Raw genomic sequence first — 23,788 nt, 5'->3', positions numbered from 1 at the left:
ATATAATTGAAAAATGGACCACCAGGATTTGTTAGACAATGGTGTGGCCTTGGATTTCCGAGCCGCAGTGCGCATGTTCGTGAGGGAAGCCGCTACATACGCTTCGGGTGAGGAGGGCATGCAACATCTGTATTTAGCGTGTAGTGTATTAAGAGAAGATAATTATGCATTCAAGTCCAGATTTTGTGGTGGTACTAAGGCATTAACTAGTAAGGTAGGGGAAATTAGCATTTACAAGAGATCTATCTGCCCTTAAATTAACAGAAAGAGGTAAAAAAAAGTCAGTTCCAAGCTTCCGTCACTAGTTCAGGGGTATTCCAAGCTTATAGTCAAGGCGAAGAGAGGTACTTCTGATCGTTGTGAATTTTCAGCGTAGTTTCATCATTGATTTATCTCATTTTCATATTATACAATTCGTGAAGTTTGGTTATTATAAAGGAGCTTGGACATGTTTGAACCACATTTGCTGAGTTTCACCGACTATTATCGTGATTTCATCGAATAACCACTCTCTCTCCCGATCACTCCAACCCCCCTCAAAACCCATTTAACTGGATGGAACCATTCAACACATTGAAGAGCTCCTCACGGTTCTGTTCCTCCTTGTAGTACATTTCCTTGTTCTTGTCCAATTTGTACACCTTTATCAACTCACCCCAATTGATGTGTGCTCTTAAAAATGCGTCCGTAAACTCGGCTTCTTCGCCCTCGATCAATGTTTTCAACGAATCACAGTGATCTACACCATTTTCCTCAAAAAACTCCAACACGATGATACGCTCACTATGCTCGTTTATCCCAAACTTCTTCAAGTTGTCGGTGATCTTCTTGTTGTTCATGGAGAGCGAGATAGTGGCTTCGCTGTTCAAATTTCTGGACGTCATAGTACCGTTAACCTGGTTGGTTAACGTCCGGTAGATTGCCGAGTAGAGATGCGCCTTGCTGGTGACCATATCGCTGTTGATGAAGGCAAAGTGACCGTAATTCTGGTTCCCTTCCATCAACTGTTGTTTAATAGCGGCCGTATTGGAGATTTTACACCACACAGTGACATGAACTGAGCACTCAGGAAACTGAGGGAAGGAAAGAGTAACGGGAGACATGGTCTGGTTTGGTGCTTCTTTATCGGATCAATATAGGAAGAGTGATTGAAAAAAAACGTAGACATCCGGCAGAAAATATACCCGTCTCGGAAGTACCGATTGGGATTATGCGCCGCACTTGCCACGATCGTCACTGACGGTAGCTTGTTACCCAAAGACTGGTTAGACATAACTGCTAAAATTATTCAATATTGCTTTGTCAAATAATGACAGCGTCTAAGATGGTCCTGGCCCCTTAGGTACACTTTTCTCAGTTTTCTGAGCTCTCAGATCTCGTCACTGTATGATATCCATCCAAAACCCCTAGCTGCTAGACGTAATATCTACACGTTACTACATACTAATACTAGTAAAGCATAATGGTCAGCTTCCTACCAGGGATCTTCGAATAGCAACGTCTTGTGGAAGGAATGAATGGGAGCAGCAAGTCTGAACGAGATGAGAAAATCTGTTCCATTGCGATTACATGGATCGTCAATATATCTGGCGTATTGATTTATTTTCGCTTACTCTATCACATTGTCATTGTTAGGTAGTGTTACTACGAAATTTAGTTGACCATCACATACGGCAGTATATGCACCATTTCCCTCATATTATGAACTAATTTGGTCAAGATATTTCTTGAGGTATACCCTTTACAGGTATTGATGAAAGTGAGCAGCTTGGTACGGGTTGGAGGTGCACACACAGGGAATGGCCAGTAATCCTTGTTCATTTTCATGCAACTACACAAATTATCGCAATAAACCTTACAATTTTTTTCGCCTTCCCATCAATTAACTTCACAGTTACCTTTGCATTACTTTTACTATACAACTTGTTGCAACGGCAGGCTCGCGCCATTATTCTTGCAGTACCCACTGCCGCAGACATTTGGCGCAGACTACGCTTCATTCTCCATGGAACTCTTCACCACACCAATCACTGCGGTGCTCTGAATCTTCTCGTCGCCTCCCTTGGAAATCCCGTACTCGATCTCGGCCAAACCCTTCAAAATTCCGATCCTGGTCTTGGGCTGCAATTCCACACCATCCAAGAGCTCCACAAAACCCTGAAGCAAATCAACAAGTGCCAACCCCTTCATCTGTTTAATCTTGGTCAAAATCATGTACGCGGTAGACCAGTCGTCCTTCATAATCGACGACAAAACCGTTTCAATGTCCTGCGGATGCGGTGCACCAATGCACTCGTAGATCATCTCCGCGGTGATCTCTTCATCCTTCTCATTAGAGTCCAACGACAGGGATGCGGCCTTGCACGCCTGCAACACGTTCAATGCTTTACGCATATCTCCTTTAGAAAGCTTAAGCAACGCGTGCAATGCGTCGTCCTGAATGCTTAAATGCTCGCGAATCACGACGTTTTTGACACGCTCGTGGATCGCGTCTTCTGAGAGTGGTGAAAACCGGAAGCGCGTGCACCGCGACAACAACGCGGGATTCAACTTATGCGCGTAGTTTGCTAAAATACAAAAACGCGTGTTTTTCGTGTACTTCTCAATGATGCGTCTCAATGCATTTTGTGCCACCGACGTCATTGCATCTGCTTCGTCCAAGATAATGAGCTTGAATCCCTGGCTGAAGATCTGTCTGGTAGACGCAAAGTTCTTGATTTGGTTCCGCACCACGTCAATCCCTCTATCGTCCGACGCGTTCAACTCCAAAACCATCGACTTGTAGTTTGCACCGTAGATCTCACGTGCCAACGCGATAATCGTGGATGTTTTCCCAGTCCCTGGCGGTCCGTAGAACAAAAGGTGTGGCAAGCGGCCCTCGTGCACAAAGCGCTTCACGGTGGATACAATATCCAGCTGGCCATAAACATCTTCTAGAGTGGTAGGGCGGTACTTCTCGACCCAGGGCAAGTTTTCGGTGGTTCTTTCTGTCATCGCGTGTGTGTGAGGAAGGAGAAAGGGGATTACTTTGGATTATGTTACATTTTTATAACTCGTTTTTCAGACGCGTCACGCGGTTGTCCGGTACATAGCTGCCGCGATGCTAATCGCTGTTGATACAAAAATGTTTAAGAGAATAAGATCTTGATTGGGAAAAAGCTCGGAAATTAGTCTTAGATATTAATCAAAGACTTTAATTGAGAGATATTTTTTGTGAAAGATTAGCTTATATGTTTTGCTTCGAAATGCGAGACAGGGCTCGATAAAAAGTTTTGAAAAACTTCTCAAAATGATAGTATACGTTACAACAGCTGTATAGCTTATAAAGCCATGAACCGTGCTAGGTTCATGATGTTAGCCGCAACCATACTGTAATTTTCATTATATAGTCTACTAACTGTCTATGTGTACACTTTTTAGGGGCTACCGTTACGATAAGTTTGCATGTTTGTGTTACGAGAAGCACTCATCGCCTAGATATAACCTGTCATAACCTAGCTATTTATAAATTTCTCCGTATGTTAGTGCTTGTTTTCAACCCTGGGTACTGTTCAAAGGTTAGGAAATGTTGAGGTTATCTCGAAGACTACTTCTTTAACCGGTACAAGTGGATTTACGCTTGTAGACTTCCCACCGAATCAGATTCAAGTGGAAACAAAGTCCCTACTCCGCAATAACATAAACGTTGCTCTGGATCGGGAAAGCTTCCAATATTGCCTCAGTTTTCCCCCAGGGAACTCCAAACAACCCCGCGTTGATCTTAGGCATGTGCAATTCGAGCTCAGCGATACTTTCTACCCCAAGGTTATCCCACAACTCCTCGTTCTGGGCAAGTTGTCTGTATAAATCCTCCATGGCCTTTTCCGTCGCCGTCACAATAACGTCTTCCGGGCTTCTATTCGCACTGGTGCCAGAACTCGTAAACAAGCACGCCACGATCTGGAGCTCTGGCGAGTGGTTACCCGGGTCTGTGGGGGTAGAGGGAATGATCAAGGTTGTGCCAAGTAACTTCCTCGCATCGGACTTCTGGCAGTAGGCCTGGTATTTTGCGTAGGTGGAAGGGAACTGTTTCTTGAAGGTGACAGCAATGCCTCCGTTCCAGGCTCCTTGGCAGTTGCACGCATGGGCAAGGATGGACCGCTGGGGAGCTTTAGTGAACAAATCACCCTGGATGTAGTTCACAGACGGCATGTAGAAGAAGTATATTGACCTAGTAAGTCTGGAACAATTTCTATGCTTTTACAGTGCGGACGAGGATGATGAGCAAGTCTTGAAAAGGAATCAGGTAAGGTATCGAAAATGGAATGAGCCGCACCAACAGTTAAAGGCCATATGCATGACCATCAATAATAAAGGCCAAGTTTAATTTCTGAAGTATTAGTGGTATTGTTGAACAACCCAGCCCTAAAGGACATTAATCAATTATGAAACTGCTTTTTTATAATGTGTTTATGGTGTATGGTACAAGGGAGAGAGCCAGCGGTTAGCTCTCTGGGAACGGCCGTCTATATAAAATTTCTAAGTATGGGAAGTTTCCTTGAGTCCATGACATATTCAAAGAAAAGAGTAGGTTGGAAGAGCTAAAAGGCACTAAAAATGGCGTAACATATTATGTGTCGATAATTTTCTATTTCTTCAATACTTTAAATACGATACTGTTAGTAGCCTCAGTCTTATCTCACTTTAGAAGCTACGGTCCGCTCGTCTACAAGACATCCGTCCTGGTATAAATATCGGTGTATCGTACCTATAAACTATGAACTCACACTGCGTATTAGTTTTAGTCGCATCATTCTACTTTAGGACTTACCTGCAACCCTCAGGATTTTCAAAAAAAAAATATGCTAACGTGATACTGGATGCCTAATTGTTCAATTCATCAAAAATGGTATAGCTTCCTGAACCTCGTTTCAAATGTGACATAGAGCTACTCTAAACCCTAGCACTGAACTCCAGGGTATAGCTCCAGGGTGAAGCACCAGGCTACAAATACCTTTCCATAAAACTTCCGCTAGCGGTGAATGAAAAACCGTTAAACAAGTCCTCACCCACTTCCTCCGGCACGGCAATATCCATCCCCTTCGAGCTAAGCTTCATGTCGGTAAACTGTGGGTCAAAGTTCTCAGCAAGAATTGGGTCGGTGATGATGGGCACGATCGGCGGCTCCACAGCCGGGTCCTGACCGATCAACTGCTTCCACTGTATTTTGCGAAAGAACCGATGCTGCTTAAATTTTTCAAAGTCTTCGTCCACCTTGAACCGCTTGGAGGGGTTTTTGTTCAAAAGTTTGTTCAACATGTCCTGCGCATCCTGTGAGAAGTAGAACGGATACTTTATCTTATTCTTGAGGATCTTGTCGGAAATAGCCTTATGGCTGTTGCCGGTGAACGGCGGCTTGCCGCTCATCATGTCAAAGATGACAGTTCCCAAGGACCACCAGTCCACCGGAAAGCTGTACTCCTCGCCACGAAGCACCTCCGGTGCCATATACTCTGGGGTCCCAATAATAGACTTGCAGCTGTTTTCATCATCGACGGATGTTTTTGACAACCCAAAGTCAGTGAGCACAAGGTGGCCGCGCGCGTCAAGCAAACAGTTTTCCGGTTTCAAGTCGCGGTACACGACACCCACCCTATGGAGATGATATAATGCGAGTGCCATTTCCGCCGCATAGTACGATGCCACATCTTCCGCCAATAGCTGCTTGTTTTGCAAGTGCATGAACAACTCGCCGCCAGGAATGTACTCCAAGATCAAATACAACTTGTCCTGGTCCTGGAGCGCGTAAAAGAGTTTGACAATGTTTGGGTGCAGAATCGAGGCTAGGATATTTTTCTCCGCCATCGTGCGCGTGGCAGTCGCTCCCACCATGAGGCTTGCCTTTTTCAACTGCTTGCATGCGAACAACTTCTGGTTCGCGGCATCGCGCACGAGAATCACCTTACCGTACGCACCGCGCCCCAATACCTTGATCGGCACAAAGCGCTCCATGGTGACCTTTTCGTCGTCCTCTTCGATCACCGCCGAATCGGGGTCATGGTGGCTGTAGTCTTCGATGCTGAGGCCCGATACAGCGCTGCTAACACTGAAACGCCGGAGATGCGAAGAGCGACGCCTGTTTGCAGCATAGACTGGCACCAACGATGACTTTCGGCTCCGTGGGTCCGAAAGCTCCGTAGTGTGCATCCCGGAGAGCTTTTGCACAAGCGTCAGCAAGGACGAGCGCCGTCTGGGAGTATCAAGCTCGAACTCAAACACCCCCTGAAGGTCCTCATGCATCTCCGGCGTGCGTGGCGACGGCTCTAAGACTTGAGGAAGCACCATTCTGTGTTGCTAGGGTCATACGCCAGGTGTTTGCTAAATATAAGGTGCAACATAGACGTAGCTTAAAGGGCTTAACTTTTTTATAATATCGTGGCCTCAGGCAGGAAATCTGGTGTTCAATGCAGGAGATATTGCAGGGTGTGTCAAGCACGTGGTCGCTCCTGTGCTATAATGGTTCTGTTGGAGACATGTACTATTGACACTAAATCTGGGAGCTTGGTCCGTCTTTTTAGTATATTAAACTACATGAGCTGAGACCCAGATCATATTTTAATGGCCATAGCCCCAACTTTATTATAGTCTAATTAATATGTGGTCATAGAAGTGATGTATATTTCTGGAAATGGTGGAATATGCTCTATCTATACTGGTTGTTCCAAGTTATAGCCGAGTCGCTCTTATATCAAGGGTTTAATCCCCTTCTGTTGGGATCGTACAATTATTGCTGGCGGTTTACAAATCTGGATCATTCATCCCGTGCGATTAGAGTATCTATAATCCTTTTCCTCGTGTATTTATTACAGTTTCCTATCTCACTACGTTTATATATTTTAATATGGCTCATTAGACATTTTAAAATACGGATTTGTCAGAACCTGAAGGATCTAAATGAGTTAGGGTAGCTTGTAGATTCGGAAAAAGAAGAATGGTGTCTGACTGATACTAAATCTGAATACTCTAGTTGATATTTTCAATTCTAAGGCTAGCTATGCTACAAGATCTTACACCACGCAGGATATTATCATATATCTTTTTTTCACTAACCCATGTTGCCCATAACCTCCATCCCACTTCCAGTACTCCATTGATTTATTCGCTAAAATGTCTCTCCACGGTATGAAAACTGCAAAGGCAGTGTTTCAGACCATAATTCGTCCCAAAACTATTAACTTTGTGAGTCGTGCGCTTCCACAGGGTTTCAAGCCCCAGTCGCTCTTAGTAGTCACGACCCCGCAAAACACGCCTGGGCTCCTCAACGCAGCGCTCAAATTGCACCAGACCCATCCTGAAATACAAATTGTGGCTGCATCTTGTGACTCCATTGCACCAAATTTCACCAGAAACGGAATCGCAGCCGTGTGGTTCGATCAGTATATGACTATTGCGGACTCCATCCGCTTAGAAACAAAGGACGATTTACACACACCGCCGAAGGAAAGCGACGGCTTGAACCCGGTCAGTGCCAAGAAGCACTGGAAACTTATCGAATCCAGCTTCACAATTACCGTCCCGTTTACCGATGCGAAGTCCTACACACTCAGTTTGCCGTTAGCCAACACCGTCTTCCATGACTCCCACCTCCTCACCCTCTTCTACTTGCAGCCAGAGTCACTCCAAACCAGATTGGAGGATTCTGGTCACATATTGGCGGATCTCTCTGTTACTTTACCTGTGTTGGAAACCACTGCCTCCCACGGCTTCACGGCCAGCGATAACCTCGAGCCGTTGTACACTTTGGAAGATAAGTTGATTATCACAGACTGCAATACCAACTTGATCAAAACCATTAACAGAAAATCCGCGTCGGCATACTTGGAAAGCTGTGAAAAGTTGATGAACTTGGCCTCAAAGGAAACCGAAGTCTATGTGCGTATTCACGACCTGGAAACCGCCGGAGACGGAAACCACCTACAGTATAAGGTCATCGCCGGGGGCGGGGGCTGGGGGGCCAAAGCCAACATTCTTGCAATCCTGCCAGAAGCCCGCTTGAAGGAAGGCCAGCAGGTGGAGTTTCTCATGTTAAAGCCGGAAACGCGGTACAAGAAGCCTACGAGTAAAATTGTCGACCACCAAAGCTACATCAACCAGTTTGCGCTTGAGTGCAGCTTCGAAGAGACCGGATATTGCGCTGCCGATGAGGAGGGAAACGAGATTTTCTTAGACGGTGTGTTTGGGTGTGGCTCCGAATTGGGGTACAAGATCAATGGTGTCAGTCACAACTCAGCTGGACAACTTACCATTATGAATGTTTAAAGTTCGTCCTGTGTATATAGTTAAGGAGGAAAGATTGAAACGTAAAGGTATATTTCTTCCGATTGCAGAACTGAAATTGTACTAAAGTAGGAAAGTTCTGTGGTTCACAAAGGTTTGCATGTTTACAGATACATCATTAAAGATATTCCTGTGGAGACTCCTCAACAAGACGCGTCTTCACAGCGAAAGCAGTATTCTGATGCTATGATTTGACAGGTAGCGTACCATAATTCTGTGGCGGTTTTTCAGTATCTTTTCTATCCAAGAGCCCCGTACCTATTCCTTTCGCATTCTATTCTTTAGAAAAACGATTAATTATTTTTGCCACGATATAATATATTAAACCGTTCATATGCATCTTTAGGCACTAAATTCTTCTCTCAATATGAAATAATTATTAATGCATATTAATACACTATGATACCTTTTCCGCTACTCGGCTTCTTTAACCGCTTCGGCTTCTTTAACCGCTTCGGCTTCTTTAACCGCTTCGGCTCCTTTGGCCTCCTCCGGGTGCCCCTTGAAGGCAGCCTTCAAACACTCTGCCTCATATCCAGGAATGTGGATGTACTCAACACCCGCAGCATTCAACTTTTCCAATCCCACATTCTTCTTCACAAATGTTTCCGGCTCCACGACCCCGACAAAGCACGTCTGGATTTCGGGAGTCTCCAAGATTCTGTCCACACACGGCATGTTCCCACTCAAGCGTTCGGAACACGGCTCCATGGTGGTATAAATGACAGTGCCCGACGGCACGGTGCGTGTACCCTCCCGCTCAAAGTACTTTTCCAATGCACACTGCTCGGCGTGTGTATTTCCCGGTAACTCGCGGGAAAACCCGGTTGAAATAACTTCTCCGTTATGTACCAAAACTGCACCGACGGAAAAGGCAGCAGTGGTAGGCTCACACTTCTGGGCCTCTTCCAATGCCATTTCCATATACTCCAAGTGGGATTTCAAGGCCCAATCTGGATACTCCGTCTTGTAAGACCACGATCTATCAGAAGCCTCGTACTTGTAGGCATGCAACCAGAGATCCAAGTCATTGGGACCAGGATCTGTATAGAGTTCAATCTTGCAGTCGGGACAGCGTTCACCGCTTATAACCTCACCCTTGGAGTCCAAATGGGCCCAAGAACGTGCTGATTCTGTTTTTCCAATCTTAGAGAGCTCCCTCTCCACCTGTTCAACGTCACACACACCGTCCTTCCCCAAGTTATCACCCCAGACCGTTGGGTTGGAGTAAATAGGATCGTTGGCAATCGAATACCCCAAGAACTGTAAATGAACTCTAATCTGATGTGTCCTGCCGGAGAACGGCTTGCATTTGACAATGGAAGTGTTGGACTTTGGGTCAAAGCTGATACGCTTGAACGTTGTTCGCGACTCCTTCCCGTCGGCATCCACCTTGTTGAACCCAATCTTAGGGTTGATCGTCTTGAGTTTCTTATCAACAGAAATCTCACCGAGAGGAAACGCGCCAATAACGCGTGCGACGTACTCCTTTGCAACATCACGGTTTCTCAACGCTTCCGCCATCTTATCCGCACCCTTGGCAGTCTTGGCCAAGAACATGAGCCCACTCGTAAGACGGTCTAAGCGGTTGCACGGGTTCACTTTGAGATCTTTCTCCACCTCAAAAATCTTCACGATTGTGTTGTAGCGGTAGCGGCCAGTCGGGTGCACAGGAATCCCCGACGGCTTGTCGATGGCAATGATATCCGCGTCTTCATGAACTATCCTGATCGGTCTAGACGTCACAGGTGGCTCGTGTCTGTGGATTCTGTGGCTGATGAGATCCCCATTGCGGATAATAGAGTCTAAGTTCGCAACCTTGTCGTTGAGGAACACACGGCCCAGGGATATCGCCTCGCGGTAGTGCTCCTCGTCTCTGTCGCGAAACTCGTCCACGAAAACGTCTAATAACTTGCGGTCTCTCCAACGCAACTTGCAATAGGTGAGGTATGTGAAGTAGTACGGTGTAATCCGGCGGACGGATCCTTCCACTACGTAGTTTGCGCCCTCCTGCTCTTCCTGGAGAATGGTCTTGTCCAGCGGCATCGTCTGGGCTTCCGGTGTCGGCGAACCCGTCTGGAAGTGCTCTGAGGCGACGAGATTCTGCGAGTCAATCGCCTGGCGGCGCATCTTGAATCCGTTTTCGTCTCTCACGATTCCGCTGATGAAGCGTTTTCTTGGGTTCTCACCCTCACCTTTCCGAGTTTCCTGCTTCTCCGGGCTCTTCTTGGTACCCTCACGGTTGTTGAACATACTTTGGATGGTGTAACGCTTGGATTTCACAGAGAGGAAGCGGGAGAGGAGGGGTCCCTGGAGTGCTTTATAGGCAGGCTTCATGGGGATGAAGACGAGAGGGAGTGGAGAGGTTAGAGAAATTTCACTGTGTATGCAGGAGGGTGTGCATGCGCGCAGAAACGCAAAAGGTACGGGAAGAAGTGAAGGAATTTCGTAGCCTGAGGCTATAAACACATAGTACTCTTCGAGAGGGCCATCAGGCAGATAAGTATGATTCCAGGTTGAGGATACATTTGTTTAGCCTTAGAAATTCCAAATTAAGGATAATCTGAATAAGTAAAAAATGCTTGCAAATACATTATCAAGGAGAACCAAAAAAAAAAAAAAAAAAAAAGAGACATTTACTTAAAGGTTGCGCATAAGCTCCCAATCTCATAGGTATAGTTCTAATGCTTAATATGTTTGTCTGTAGCCTAGTGGGATTTAATAAGGTCATCTGTGAGAAGCTTTTGCTGGTTTCTGAACTGAGGCCCTCCCTCTTTGACTAACAGTTGTACAGGTTGGATCTGTGTACCTCTTCACTTTTTACTGCTTGAAATGTTGAGTAAATTCCTGAAATGTGTAATACCGACATGTTAGGTAATGCACCTATCACACTCCCAGTTAACCTTATGATCGAATTCTTTCCTTCTGGAAATGCAGAGTGACCCTTCCAAGGGTCATGTGCATATATCTGGTATCTATACAACTATGAAAGTAGCACGTGTAAGCATTATTCTTACCAAAACCTACTCAGAGATAGTTATATATGTACATATATCTGTTTCTAGTGTACAAATATGAGATTCAATTTTTAGTTCTAAATTTAAGCTCGCCACGATTTAGAATCGGGTATATAGGGTCTAGCAATGTTATGGAAAACACTCCATCAGAGTCAACTAGAAGCCCAGCTCGGACAGGCAGCATCTAGCTTAGAAACACCCGCGTCTTCTATACAAAAATCAATTATTCTTTCACTTGCATGTGGTTACGCCGTTAATAAAAAGAGTCTCAGACGGCGCACTGTATTGTACGCACTGTATCGGGAAAAACATAAATAATGGCTAAACTACCTTTGTTGTTCGTGTTATGCGTGCATACACCAGCCAAATCCTGATACATCTGGTTGAAATATAGAAACACCTTCAGGCGTGTGCTTGAATCATTCATACTTCAGACTTCTAACACAGGTACACCTTACAGAAGTTACCAAAAAGAAACTATGAGTGAAGATTCATACCCACCGAATCAAGACCCTGTCCAAATCAAACTGGAGTCTGATGAGCTGATTCCCGAACAATCATCCACGGAAACCCCACCATTACAGCTAGGAAAGAGGCCAGACCAAGCCCCACTCCCTAAAGAGATGTCAGATGCGGAAAATAGCAGAGATCCCCCCGAGCTGATCCAGACAAAGACCGTATCTGATTCGTACAAGAGCATTCTGCATCTTAATCACTCGCAGAGCGACTCACAGATGAAGGCCCCGTTTCTGGGTATTTCAGTCGACTCAGATACCGTGCTACCACCACCGGGATTTTCTTCTGACGGTAAGCTCGGAAAAAGGAACTCCGGTTCATTTGTTAAGGAGCACGGTAATAGAGACTCGATGATATCTCAGTACTCAGGTGTTGTGGAAGACCTTACGGAGGTTCCTATCCAGCAAATCTACGGCACTGGCACACCCGATCCAGAGGGCACCGTTTCCAAGTTGACCATCGTTCCAAGTCTTTCACGTAATGTCTCGAAACTAAGCACCAAGGAGACTGCTCCCCCTGTTCCCTTCAAGGCGGGGCAGGAGTCAGTTCCAGAAGCTTCGAGTCCTAATCACAAAGACACGTATACCCAGACACCCCGTCGGTCATCTCTCGCTGCTAGTCTCGATAGCAGCATTCAGAACTACGAGGAAGACGGCTACGCACACCTCAATGACCATGGGTCCGAGATATCTTCGGCGTATCTGTTGCCCAGAGGGCTGCTTCCAACGCTCACAGTCACCCGGAAACAGCGCATCGCTCTGACGGTCTCGCCGGATCGCACGGCCACCACCAGTTTGCTCCCAGCCATTCCTCCCAGATCGCGTCAGAGACCTGTTAGTGGAGTTATTCTGAGCATGCTGCATTTGGATACCTCCGTCCCTGATGCCTTCAGCCCACTGCACCAAAAGAAATACAGTGAGGACTCTCCCGTAACATCACCTTTGCATAGAAAGACCGGTCGGAGAGACCTCCAGGCGCTCCCTGTGGAGCCGGTCTTGCTTCCTCCCAAACAAAGAGGTTCTACACTTGTGTCACCAAACGAGTCGCGTTTCTCCACGGTTTCTGCCGCTGATTCGTTTGAAACCGCCCCTACAGGCTCTCCAAAGCGTATCAATACACCGCCTGCGGGCTCTACCAGGTCTTTACCGCAGAGACCATCCCCAGAGAAGATTGCGGCTGCCCGCTTAGCGTCCCTTGACTTGGAAGAGAGGCTCAAGGCCTCGCCCGAGTCTGTGTCAGCAGACCAAATGCTGCCGGTCAAGCGCATCCAGAGCGTGGATTACGACGATGGTTTTGAGGATATTCCTGGTCAGGATGAGCGTCCTGGGGGAGTGATAAACGCTGAGAAAGAGGCAGCGATCAAGCAGCGGTCCAGTGGGACTGTGCGACGCTCCAAGTCTGTGAAGGTGCCGAAAAAGAAAGATTTTTCAGTAAACCGTTTGATGCGCATTTTGGAGTCCACCAACGGAACGTTGATTGGCGAGGAGTTTGAGTCATTGGATCTTCCGCTCAAGGAAAAGGTGCTCTTGGAGAAGATTGTCGATGCGTTGAGTCGGTTGACTGCAGATATGGTTTTGGATGGGTCGAGATTTGATGAAGGGTGTTCGCGGTTGCAGAAAGCGTTGAATGCGTTGGAGGGGTATACGTAACGGAAGTAAATGTGAAACTCAAGTGAAGGCATTACGACATGTATTGTGGTTTCGTTCAGCAATCATTGAATATAGATGAAATTTGTAAATATAAGGCGTGAGCATCTAACTCTGAATATAATAGAGCAGTGATCTGAATTGTCATCAATATTAATCAAATAATGTGTGGCGAATTTTTCTATGGAGGTGAGCCTCTATGGTATACTTAATGAAGTAGTCAAAACTATGTCAAATACCTCAAAGACAAGTCTTTTTTGCCAGGTAATGGTGCTGGGGTTGACAAATTTCAACGGGGTATTCCATCCATCATCCCCCGAAATCACAGCTAAATTTAGGCATTCTAATAATTCTCGTCTACATTCCCAAGATATCTTACATAAATTTATTTGAATAGATTCAGATTAAGCTCACTTTTTTGCTGGTCTTTATTTCTTAGCCCACTTCCTTTGAATCATTTACTACTCTACCATAATCGTCCTAACTCCTCTAGTAGTGTCTTAACCAGCAGTACCCCGGGAATAAGACAGCCGCAGGCAACCTCGGTCTTTTCTGTGCGCATTAGACGTCACCACCTTAGGATAACTCACTATAAACCCTCATTTGCCAATCAACTATCCATTCCCCGCCCAATGAACCCGTCACCCTCCAACTCCAGACCCGACGTTGGCTCTCCCGACTTCAACCTTGAACGGGTTTTATCTGTGCAGTCGTCCGACGGCTCCGGCTCCATCGATGTGCGCCGCAATAACTCTCACTTGTTGGGCGGTAATATCTCGCAGTCGTTCAACGATGTCTCTCCCAGCGAATCATCCTTGAGCAAGTCAGCGGACGTGCGGAGATCCCTTTCTAAGGCGCTCAAGAAAGACCTGAAGCACCGCTCAATGTCGGTGGCGTCGACGGCCTCAGACAAGTTCGATGAGACGGTGGAGCGCAAGAGACGCGATAACATCAACGACAAAATCCAGGAGCTCTTGAAGCTCATTCCACACTCCTTCTTTACGGATGAGCAGCCCAAGGCAACCGGCACTAAGGACGGCAAGCCGAATAAAGGCCAAATCCTCACCAAAGGTGTGGACTACATCGTCTTTTTGCAGAACGCTATCGACGAGAATAACCGCAAAGAGGTTGAGTTGCAGATGAAAATCAAGGCGCTAGAGCAGCGGAAGTTGGGGCCGAACGACCAGCGCTCGGACTTCAGCCATACCATTGCCGAGAAGTGTTTAGCGGAAATCGGGGTGGGGCCCCTTGCGGAGCAACAGCCGGCGTCCGCTCCCAGACGGCTGGGTACCGGGAGTAGTGTCAGCGCAAACAACACCCCAAACTCGATGATGAGCTCTAACTCGCCTCTCAATATTGGCCGTTCGTCTGTGACCAGCCCGGACTACCGCGTGGAGTAACACCAGGAGCAGCTACATGCAGACTACCCGCGCGATTCCCTTAATCTCTGTCATATCGGCCTTAGCACCAAGAAACTCCTGGATGCCTTTGTTCAATCTCTCATCATTCTGAATCAATTAACCAGTTACAGGTCTCCGGATTGGAACCTCTGCACGTCCCCGCGAGGCGTAGCCGAACTATCTTTCCCGATTTTTTTTTTATGACTTGTAAGTTTACCGATGTACCAATTATTAGTGTATGCGTGTGTCTATCTGTTATATCTCTTTCATATCATATATCTCTTCGGCCAAAAGATGCATGAAGGGGATCAGCCGAATTCTTAGTTCTGTGACGAACGGTATAACAAATGCCCTCCATCATAACCGTTTATCATATCCCAAAAATCTTTACCATGGCTCCGTTGAAACTATCTTGGTCAAATTAATATCTAAAACTCGCCCAGTATGTATTCTCGGGGGAGGAGCGCTAATAGAAGATATTAGTATAAAAACTACAAGTCCAGTAGCTGGAACGGTTGCATTTGTTTCTATACCAAACATTTTTATGATTCATTACCATCTCCACTGACCATCTGCGGTTAAACTTACACTTTACCTAGTCCTTGTAGAAAAACTGGACAAAGTACTCTTTCGTATCGTCATCCCAGTAGGTCCAGAACTTCTCGCCTTCCTTTTCATCCAGTTTCTCGATCTCCTTAGCTGGAATCCTGAAAGCGATATTCTCGTACGGCTCCGCGCTCACCACCAAGTGCTGGAAGTTACCGTTGATCTGCGCTTGTTTCTGGTTGATCTGCATGTTCTGCTCGTACACGCTCATAAACCGGTGAAACGGATGGGTGCCAGCCTTAATCAACGGCAAATTCACCTGGAACAACAACCCCAATTGGAACGTCTGGGGATGACGGATCTTGGAGATCTTGTAAGAGGGTTTCCCAACTTTGATAAAAGTTTTCTTTTCGGGGGCTACGTGCTGTGATAGGGAGTACTGGTTATATGGACGGTTCTGGTTGTCGGCTGTTTGCGGCAATCCTGTGTTCGGGTCAATCCCGTTCTTCAATGCCCGTCTCTGCAAGTTTGTTTGGTGCTTGCGGCCCTGCATATGTGACAAAATGGATCCTTCGCTCACGTGGGTTGTGAGGCAAAGTTTGCATTCGAGAAGCCCCAAGTGGTTCTTGAAAATGTATGGATCCTGGTCGATGTTGATCTTGGACGATATCAACTGCGCCACTCTCTGACGTCGGTGTACGTTGGTGAGAGACGAGTCGGCTACACCCCCACTACCCTGTTTCGAGTTGACTCTATCTGAGTAGTCCATTATTGTGTGTTAAATATTGAGTGGTAATTGAGAAAGAAAAGTGGAGGAGGCAAATGAAGCATTTTATGCAGCATGTAAGAAAGAAATATGAGCGGCTGAAGAGCTGGTTTGGGCACACTTTTATGGTTGAAGTTTTGCCAACTGTAAATGACCATACCCAAATTAGATATATCAGAAAAATATTACAGGTGGATGTTAACGTTAATTCTTAGATGAAGTTATATCTTTTCTGTTATTACTGTGTAACATTTTTCGATATTTAATTTCCAAAGTCCGAGTGGACCATAGCTACGCTCGCCACTTGATAACTTCTCTCTATACGTTAACATAACGTTTCCGTTTAGGGCCCTTTAGTATGTGTTTATTTCTATACCAGTGTTAGCGATACTTTCTCCATGGAATTTACTATTTGGCCAACTCCCAGCCCAGCTTCAATCTCAGTACCACCGCGTCGGCCTGGTTGACGCTGTAACTCTTCAGCACGGTGGCGTGAATAGCCATCCACTGGTCTTCGGTTAGGCTTGTGACGGTCTCTTCCACAATCAGCTCAGGTTCCTCATGAGCCACAGTCTCAGCTGCTGGAACCAGGCCGGTGGTTGGCTTCCCGATCATACACATGAAAGAAAGCTTGTTGGTGTCTGTGGCTAAGGCATCCAAGACAGTAGAATCAGCAATGACCTTCCCCTTGATCAAAAACTTCAATTGCTCCACTTGGGTACCAGCTAACTCCTCGGCCTCCGCGATCAACTGTTCCTTGATTGTGTAGATGGTGGTGGATGTGGAGGCGGAGATGATCTGGTTAAACTTTGGCGGCTTGATCGACTTAATGGTTAAGTTCACAACCTTGTCATCCTCGGTGCTCTTGGAAAGCTTTGGTTTCTTGGCATCTGTCGATAATTTCGGTAAAGATGGGCCTAGTGACTGGATTTTACTCAAATCTTGCTGGAACGTGTCAGTGTAAATGCTAGGTTGGCCCGAAAGGCTCAACAATTGCAAGAACGGAGAAATGAACTGAGATTCAGCGCTGACAACAGACATTATGACTTTTAGGCGGGTGTTAATGTTGGGGGTGCTACTGCGATGAGAAGAAAACAATGATTCTTAGGTAACATCCCTCATGTAGATAGCGCTAGTCTGAACTTCCGAGCCAGTGAATGTATACCACGTGATATCTCACGTGAGCAAAAGAAATTGACTTGATTCGGACCGTATAAGTTAATAACTTTTTTACAATTTCTGAACATTATATAATGAAGCTTTTGGTTTGTAAAATTTGTCTTATTTATTTTTTTCTGGTTTTAACCTCAGTGGTCTTTGCATCTGCTATTTCATGTGTGTGTGTTCTAAGGTAAAGCAGCAAAGTAAGTTCCGGGAGGCAGGCGTCAGAGATGCGTAGAGCTGCGTTCGTAAATCTGTGCTTTGTTAGAACCCGGGAAGTAGCTTGGGGCAGGTTATCAATAGCCTAAATGTGTAGGGTATTTTGGGCTTAGCTGTATAGGTTAACAGTAGATTTTATTTGAATTGGCCTGTGCCTGAGACCTGGCAACGCCCTATAGCCGCTTATGCATTCTATCCCGGTAACATGAAGCGCCTACTTGCATGAGCGCCTCCACCTTGGTCATTATCCTTTCCTTTGCGCTATGAAAAGTCCGAATGTTATAATATTTCTCTTTCAAAAGATGCCAGGATGGCACCATCATGTCAAATGTACAGGCCTATCGGGTAGCCTTCTCCGTTTAGAACATCGATATCCGAGAAGTGTGAAACTGCATGTATGGGGCACGTACGTTCTCAATATCTCCTTTCTGAATTCAAATTGAAGGGGGTAAGCCACAACGGTGTACAACTCTTTGCGACATTCGTAGGACTAGAGTGTAACACACAATATCTGCCACATATTATAATCCAGAGACGTTACACTTTTATCTTTAGGTATTGATTGGTATGATAGTGAAATAGTAACTCTCTACGATAGTTTCAACGGTACGAGATGATCCAGTTTCGTAAGTGTGGTGTGAATCTATAGTACATGCTCCACTATCAAGCATATGCTATTTCATATGACGTATATTATTCACCCTTGGATAGCTATTACTCTTATTATAACATTATTTCGGGATGCTTGTTGTGTTATTTCCGCCGATCAAATTCAGAGTTGAGGCGCTGCAGTCTGGATAATACTGGGGTGTGCATTCAGTGCATAGACCCACATTCACGTATGTCTTACGGTCAGCCTATGTCGCTGGAGTGGGGAGTCCATTATCCTTCAGATCTAAGTCATTACCGAACCGTTTTTACCGAGCTGCGTTTGTGTCTGCCATGTACATGATCTATGGCCCTGGAACTGATTAGCGATCCGTATTTATGCGGCTTCTAGAATAGCGGCTGCAACATGACAGAATTGCGGCAGACGTGGATCAAACCGGCATGTCTGATAGCATAAATGTCAATAGATGTAGCGCTGAACGTCACTCGCCATGCAGCTACGCCGCGGTGATACTGCTGCAAGACTGGGGGAGCTGGTTGAGCCTCAAATCCCAGATTCCCTAGTCCTACTAACTCCGCTAAATTTGCCAAAAAAAGAACTCATACCCCCTTAATGGTCCAGACCCAGGTGCGTGAAAAAGCGTTACGTAACGGTGACTCGAAATTTAGAATTATACGCCTTTAATCCGCATGTACCCTTTTGGTCAGTCAAAACTACCCTCCAGCTAGCAAAAACAGCCTTGTTCTAAACCTAAGCATTCCTCGCTTGGTTACACCCGAAGTACTCGAGCCAGCTGAGGTGGGGCTGTGCGTGATAGTTAGAGTGTATTTCGTGAAAAGTGTAAAAGATCAAGCCGTTGGTCTGTCAATACAAGCCCAACTAACTGTAGCTGATACCATTGACGCGTGTATACTGGTCTCGGTACGTACACGGTGGGAATTATTCAGTCTCAGTTAAGCTTAAGTCTTCAAGACCACAACAACAGGAAGCCATATTCGCCTATTTTAAGCATATGTAGGTGTGCTGGTGTACCACAATTAATCCCGTTATTATTTGGGGTGTGCGTCTGACTCGGAAATTCATGTGGCATATTGTAAGTCATTGCCAATTAGCCTAATGTTTTTTGCAGGGAGACGAGGCGGGCAGACCAGGGTAGGCGAAATTTGAACAAGCGGGATCTGGGTAGACACACAGCCCGGGAAATTTTGCGACACACCAGTGGCTTGGTCTATTGTCTAAAAAGTATACTATTGTTCATGAAATTTCAGAGTGGAACTAAGTAGCTAAAATTTTACGGTAGGCCGCTTCTAGGGTGTATATTCCTCATGCAGAGCGCAGTGATACTGGGATTCCATGTTGGGGCGCTATGTGGATTCACTTTAGCTGGTAGAGTGAGCTTACGGTTTGAAGCAGGCGGCTTTTCGATAATGCTTGTTTTAGCATTGATGGCCATTTCATTCCTGATATTAGCGGCGATCAAGAGACGGTCGTTGACCTCAGAAACAATGCTTGGCATGTTACTGTATATGCCTATCCAACACAGCCAACGTTCCGTAGCCTATCGGTGAGTCGTACTAATGCGGGCTATTAGGAGAAAATTTTACGTGGCCTCCAAGTTTGTGGACATCACCAGTTCAGATTTTAATGTAATGCCCTAGCCTTTGGCATAGGCGTAGATCTGCGATGCATGGCATTAAGGATTCGATGGAGCGTTAATCCAACGTATAGATATTAAATTATCAGTCAGATGATAGGAAAAAGGCATTTTTGTACAGATAATAGTCACGGAAAGGGCTCGAAAACTTATCGAAAACGAATTGGCCTCTTCTGTAACCATTAATTTTTGATTTAGAAGGAACCAGTGAGTTTTGTGGAGACGCTTAAGTATATGAATGCACCTCAACCACAGGCCCATGCCAATATACAGTGTACGAGCTCAAAGTGCATCCCTCTAACAATTACCGGTGCGGCCACGGTGGTGGACGATATAACTTGTGTATCACTTCTTTTACTGCTAGAAAGTCATTTCCAACTATTGCCAAGATATACTCTCGGTGGGTGCTCATGGTACACGCGCGCAGTGTACCTAAGCGCCGGGAGCACAAGCATTAGTGTATTTTTATCGTAGCTTCATAAATTGCCCAATCTTAACAAAGTCGGATATCCATGTGTCTTTTCCTAAGATTGTATATCGTCCCAAAATGGGTACATCGTTACAAGCTTGTTTTAATTGTTTTCATTTATTCACTGGCTTCCGGATAAGGAAATTTATGGTGTATGCACAACAAGAAGCTGTTAGCAATTAGCAGCAGGTTAGCCATTATGCTGAAATCACGTTGAAGGCTCTCGTATGAACTGTATACAACTAACCCAACAATAACACACATAGTCAAAGTATGATATACCTCGATTGCGATACAAACTTCACCTCCATCTCACTTACTAGAAAAGAGATTCAGTTGTTTCGTATCAGAGGCTGAGAAAGTTGCAAAGATATGTGAGGCTTAAATGCCGCCCGAATTTGAGTGTTCATTATCGAATCGTATGATCTCCCTTGTTAGGTTTCCACAATAAGGAAATAGATACGCATACATGCGTGTATGCATAGAACAATAGATATTCTGTATGTGCATGTTATTGTGACCGATCACGGGATCCCATTATTGTTTCCGAGCCGGAGCAACACCAGTTGCAACCGATGACGGCCCCAGCTTTCTTTTTGCCAAGACGGGATATCTTCAGAGCTGGACAGTCACGCCGCGTCTTCTATTTTTGTGGTTCGCCCCCCTCTCCCCAAATAAAACGGTTTAGGATAGCAAGCTTTTACCTACAAACCTCTGAGTAAAGGCGGTTCCGAATTAGCTCGATGGTCTTTCACAACCTATCACAATTTGCACCCCCGGAAATATTATTCAACTGGTGGTTAAGATACAGAAAACGAGATAGGTGTCGCGGTTCGGGTAAGCGTCCACATGTGAATATAAAACCATCCCCATGTATGTGCATGCACATGAAAGGTAAGGCTGTATCGTACATAGACGGACTCAACACGAAAACCAAGCATGCATACAAAGGATCCCGATCCCCCATCTAGTTTAACGATTGTTCTTAACGGACTTAGCTGCTAAACTGAATTGTTGTCTCTTAGTGACGGTCCATTGGTGAAAGGTATACCGATTTTTGTAATGATAGCACCTTATAGAAATCAAATCCATCATACTATCACATCGCAGTTTCTTCTTGCCAAGTAGCCAACCTTGATTTCATCCGGTAAAGTCCAGTGATAGATAGAGGCTGAGAAAACTGAAAGGATATTTTGGGGCTCATCAGGCTTCATGTAAGGGATGAAAGTTTAAGGCCTACGGTGAGGATATGCAAAACGGCATGACATCGATCCGCTGCGCTGCTGCTAGATTGCTCCAAATTTCAGCTGCATGGCTATATTCGTTCCCATTTTGGTACACTAAAAACATATTGGCCCAAAAACAGTCGTCTCACCCGCCAGCCGCTAATATTACAGCCCTTGTGTGGCATAGAATCCTGCAACCTTAACTTTGCCTCAGCATGTTGTGAAACGCATGCAAGGTATACATGCACAGGATATGTAGAATCGGTGATTGCACCCAGCGGCGGATTTCTGGTTCGTTAACCATTACGTTTTCTGACGATGCATAAGCCTCGTCACACACAGCCCACAAACTGACGTAATATCCTCTACTAGGGTATCTTCTAGAAGCATTTAGGCGGTTTCAGTGTTACCCCCTGGTATTCAAACCTATGTGGGCCACAATATCACTCTCACTTTAGTAGCAATATTACCTGTTGAGTATGAGATAGCTCGAGTCCTTAAGCACACGTGCGAAAGAAAAAGTCGAGCGTAGTACCTTCGATCTGCGGGATTAGCGCAGAAGATTTGCAGAGTTTTCCGGTATTTATGGAACATAGAATGCGCTAGATTGCATAAGTGCATAAGCCAGGCTGGGCAAATCTCAAAATTCACCTACTGCATATAGTACTTTACCCTGGCGCTACAATGCATTGCATACAGTCACTAACAACGTTGCTGAGATCATTTTTTAGATGTGTACGGGGACTATGTACGATCCGCAGTATTAGTGCCGCTTAAACACCATGTCGCTTCGTGCACATGAGTCTACATGGTCAACAAACTTTTAAGCTCCTAGATATTAGCATCTAAGAGTATATAAGAGATCCATTTCCAGCCCCATTAGCGCATCCAGACCTCTACCATCTATCTCAACACTTACAATACATCCATTCCTTTAAATCAAACTCTCGCCATGTCCGACTCCAAAGCCTTAAAGGTGTTTATCCAACAGCCGGTAAACAAACAGATGATTGAAGCCTTGGTGGTGGCTACTCTTACCGTGCTCCCATGTCAAGGTGAATTTCAGAAATCCGCCTACCCCTCTCCCCCAGCCTCTCCTTCAGGACAGAGAAACCTTCCCTCCTTACACACTTTTATTACCAAGTTGGTGAAGGAAACTCACGTTTACACCGGTACATTGATGGCCACTCTTGTCTACTTAGGAAGATTAAGAACCTTGTTGCCAGCCAATGCTGAGGGTTTGCCGTGTACCAGACACCGTATCTTCTTGGCCTGTTTGGTTTTGTCTGCCAAATTCCACAATGACTCCTCTCCAAAGAACAAGCACTGGGCCAAATATACAGGCTTGTTTGAGGTTTCTGATATTAACTTGATGGAAAGACAGCTATTGTATCTCTTGAATTGGGACTTGAGAGTGCAAGACAATGAGTTGTACTTCCACTTGAAAGAATTCTTGGACCCGATCAGACAAGACATGTCTCAGGCAAAGCGCTTGAAGAAGTCAGTTTACAAGCCGCAAAAGCAAGTTCAAAAGTTAGAGCAACCAGCTAGCCATTTGTTACCTCCTGTTGTCATTCAACCTGCTCTCCAAAAGCACGCCTTCTCCCCATCTATGGCCATTACTCCTGTTGTTTGCTGTATGGAGACGTATCCCCTCTCCTCGCAAGCGTATTATGCTCTCGATTTTACTCCACAAGGTGTCAGCCACCATTATGCCACGATTTCATCCGCTTCCCAGTGTCTCGGTTCTGAGTTTTCCTGTGCTTCTCTGAGATCCTCTATCTCGTCCGTCTCCTCCATCGAGGAAGAAGAAGCCTTTATGGCTTCTCAACTCTACGCCTATCAACCACAGCATGGCGACTTGCACGCTGGACAGGTGTATTCAAAGCCTGGTTATTGTCAAGACCCGCAGTATTACCAGTACCAGCCGCAATACTATAACACGAGTCTCCCAACTATGCTTAATGCCACTCCCATTCACTCTGGCTATTTTTAAACTTGCATGAAGTTTTATCTTTATTGCCCGAACGCCTTTAGCGTTCTCATTCTCTTGCATCTCTTTTTGTTTACTTTGGATATAATACGGTTATTTTGCAGTGCATTTTCTTATATATTACATGGGAAATTTTAATACAACTGGTTTGATATTAACTTAGCTCTCTGTTCGCCACATGGGGATATTTGTAGGACGGACATCTGCTCCAGTCATATGAGTACAAATATCAAGACCATACGAGTGTGC

General features: G+C 45.5%; 13 protein-coding genes across 13 annotated transcripts; 5 read left to right on the top strand and 8 right to left on the bottom strand.

Annotated features, from left to right (window-relative positions):
• Positions 1-169: 169 nt before the first annotated feature.
• Positions 170-1,125, bottom strand: BABINDRAFT_163833 (uncharacterized protein). The gene has a single exon (XM_019130130.1). The coding sequence runs from the start codon at positions 1,101-1,103 to the stop codon at positions 537-539; it is 567 nt and encodes a 188-aa protein (XP_018982431.1). The 5' UTR covers positions 1,104-1,125; the 3' UTR covers positions 170-536.
• A 418-nt stretch (positions 1,126-1,543) lies between these two features.
• On the bottom strand, positions 1,544-1,905 carry BABINDRAFT_163832 (uncharacterized protein). The gene has a single exon (XM_019130129.1). The coding sequence runs from the start codon at positions 1,819-1,821 to the stop codon at positions 1,654-1,656; it is 168 nt and encodes a 55-aa protein (XP_018982430.1). The 5' UTR covers positions 1,822-1,905; the 3' UTR covers positions 1,544-1,653.
• RFC3 (replication factor C subunit 3) lies at positions 1,870-2,994 on the bottom strand (the record flags this gene model as incomplete). Its single annotated transcript, XM_019132514.1, has 1 exon — positions 1,870-2,994. The coding sequence occupies one exon, from the start codon at positions 2,992-2,994 to the stop codon at positions 1,990-1,992; it is 1,005 nt and encodes a 334-aa protein (XP_018982429.1). The 3' UTR covers positions 1,870-1,989.
• A 344-nt stretch (positions 2,995-3,338) lies between these two features.
• Positions 3,339-4,255, bottom strand: BABINDRAFT_163831 (ADP-ribose 1''-phosphate phosphatase). The gene has a single exon (XM_019130128.1). It carries the CDS (start codon positions 4,189-4,191, stop codon positions 3,664-3,666), a length of 528 nt encoding a protein of 175 aa, XP_018982428.1. The 5' UTR covers positions 4,192-4,255; the 3' UTR covers positions 3,339-3,663.
• Positions 4,256-4,719: 464 nt separating this feature from the next.
• On the bottom strand, positions 4,720-6,379 carry BABINDRAFT_163830 (AGC family serine/threonine-protein kinase). Its single transcript, XM_019130127.1, has one exon. The coding sequence runs from the start codon at positions 6,322-6,324 to the stop codon at positions 4,984-4,986; it is 1,341 nt and encodes a 446-aa protein (XP_018982427.1). The 5' UTR covers positions 6,325-6,379; the 3' UTR covers positions 4,720-4,983.
• A 767-nt stretch (positions 6,380-7,146) lies between these two features.
• On the top strand, positions 7,147-8,298 carry BABINDRAFT_10459 (uncharacterized protein; the record flags this gene model as incomplete). The annotated part of the gene is made up of 1 exon (XM_019126746.1): positions 7,147-8,298. The coding sequence occupies one exon, from the start codon at positions 7,147-7,149 to the stop codon at positions 8,296-8,298; it is 1,152 nt and encodes a 383-aa protein (XP_018982426.1).
• Positions 8,299-8,665: 367 nt separating this feature from the next.
• On the bottom strand, positions 8,666-10,617 carry BABINDRAFT_163829 (bifunctional DRAP deaminase/tRNA pseudouridine synthase). Its single transcript, XM_019130126.1, has one exon. It carries the CDS (start codon positions 10,567-10,569, stop codon positions 8,731-8,733), a length of 1,839 nt encoding a protein of 612 aa, XP_018982425.1. The 5' UTR covers positions 10,570-10,617; the 3' UTR covers positions 8,666-8,730.
• A 1,129-nt stretch (positions 10,618-11,746) lies between these two features.
• On the top strand, positions 11,747-13,629 carry BABINDRAFT_163828 (uncharacterized protein). The gene has a single exon (XM_019130125.1). The coding sequence runs from the start codon at positions 11,813-11,815 to the stop codon at positions 13,496-13,498; it is 1,686 nt and encodes a 561-aa protein (XP_018982424.1). The 5' UTR covers positions 11,747-11,812; the 3' UTR covers positions 13,499-13,629.
• A 795-nt stretch (positions 13,630-14,424) lies between these two features.
• RTG1 (Rtg1p) lies at positions 14,425-14,748 on the top strand (the record flags this gene model as incomplete). Its single annotated transcript, XM_019131343.1, has 1 exon — positions 14,425-14,748. A coding segment is annotated over one exon (324 nt), but the record flags the coding sequence as incomplete, so codon positions are not given.
• Positions 14,749-15,490: 742 nt separating this feature from the next.
• Positions 15,491-16,210, bottom strand: BABINDRAFT_42170 (uncharacterized protein; the record flags this gene model as incomplete). The annotated part of the gene is made up of 1 exon (XM_019132059.1): positions 15,491-16,210. One exon carries the CDS (start codon positions 16,208-16,210, stop codon positions 15,491-15,493), a length of 720 nt encoding a protein of 239 aa, XP_018982422.1.
• Positions 16,211-16,445: 235 nt separating this feature from the next.
• On the bottom strand, positions 16,446-17,305 carry BABINDRAFT_163826 (uncharacterized protein). The gene has a single exon (XM_019130124.1). It carries the CDS (start codon positions 17,246-17,248, stop codon positions 16,616-16,618), a length of 633 nt encoding a protein of 210 aa, XP_018982421.1. The 5' UTR covers positions 17,249-17,305; the 3' UTR covers positions 16,446-16,615.
• A 3,699-nt stretch (positions 17,306-21,004) lies between these two features.
• BABINDRAFT_104759 (uncharacterized protein) lies at positions 21,005-21,408 on the top strand. The gene has a single exon (XM_019126751.1). It carries the CDS (start codon positions 21,064-21,066, stop codon positions 21,289-21,291), a length of 228 nt encoding a protein of 75 aa, XP_018982420.1. The 5' UTR covers positions 21,005-21,063; the 3' UTR covers positions 21,292-21,408.
• A 1,053-nt stretch (positions 21,409-22,461) lies between these two features.
• PCL1 (Pcl1p) lies at positions 22,462-23,678 on the top strand. Its single transcript, XM_019130123.1, has one exon. It carries the CDS (start codon positions 22,499-22,501, stop codon positions 23,540-23,542), a length of 1,044 nt encoding a protein of 347 aa, XP_018982419.1. The 5' UTR covers positions 22,462-22,498; the 3' UTR covers positions 23,543-23,678.
• The last annotated feature ends 110 nt before the right edge of the window (positions 23,679-23,788 follow it).

The sequence above is a fragment of the Babjeviella inositovora genome, assembly GCF_001661335.1.
Source record: "Babjeviella inositovora NRRL Y-12698 unplaced genomic scaffold BABINscaffold_18, whole genome shotgun sequence".
Taxonomy (NCBI): Eukaryota; Fungi; Ascomycota; class Pichiomycetes; order Serinales; genus Babjeviella; species Babjeviella inositovora.
The sequence above is the reverse complement of the archived record's forward strand: the minus strand, read 5'-3'. Positions and strand labels throughout refer to the sequence as shown.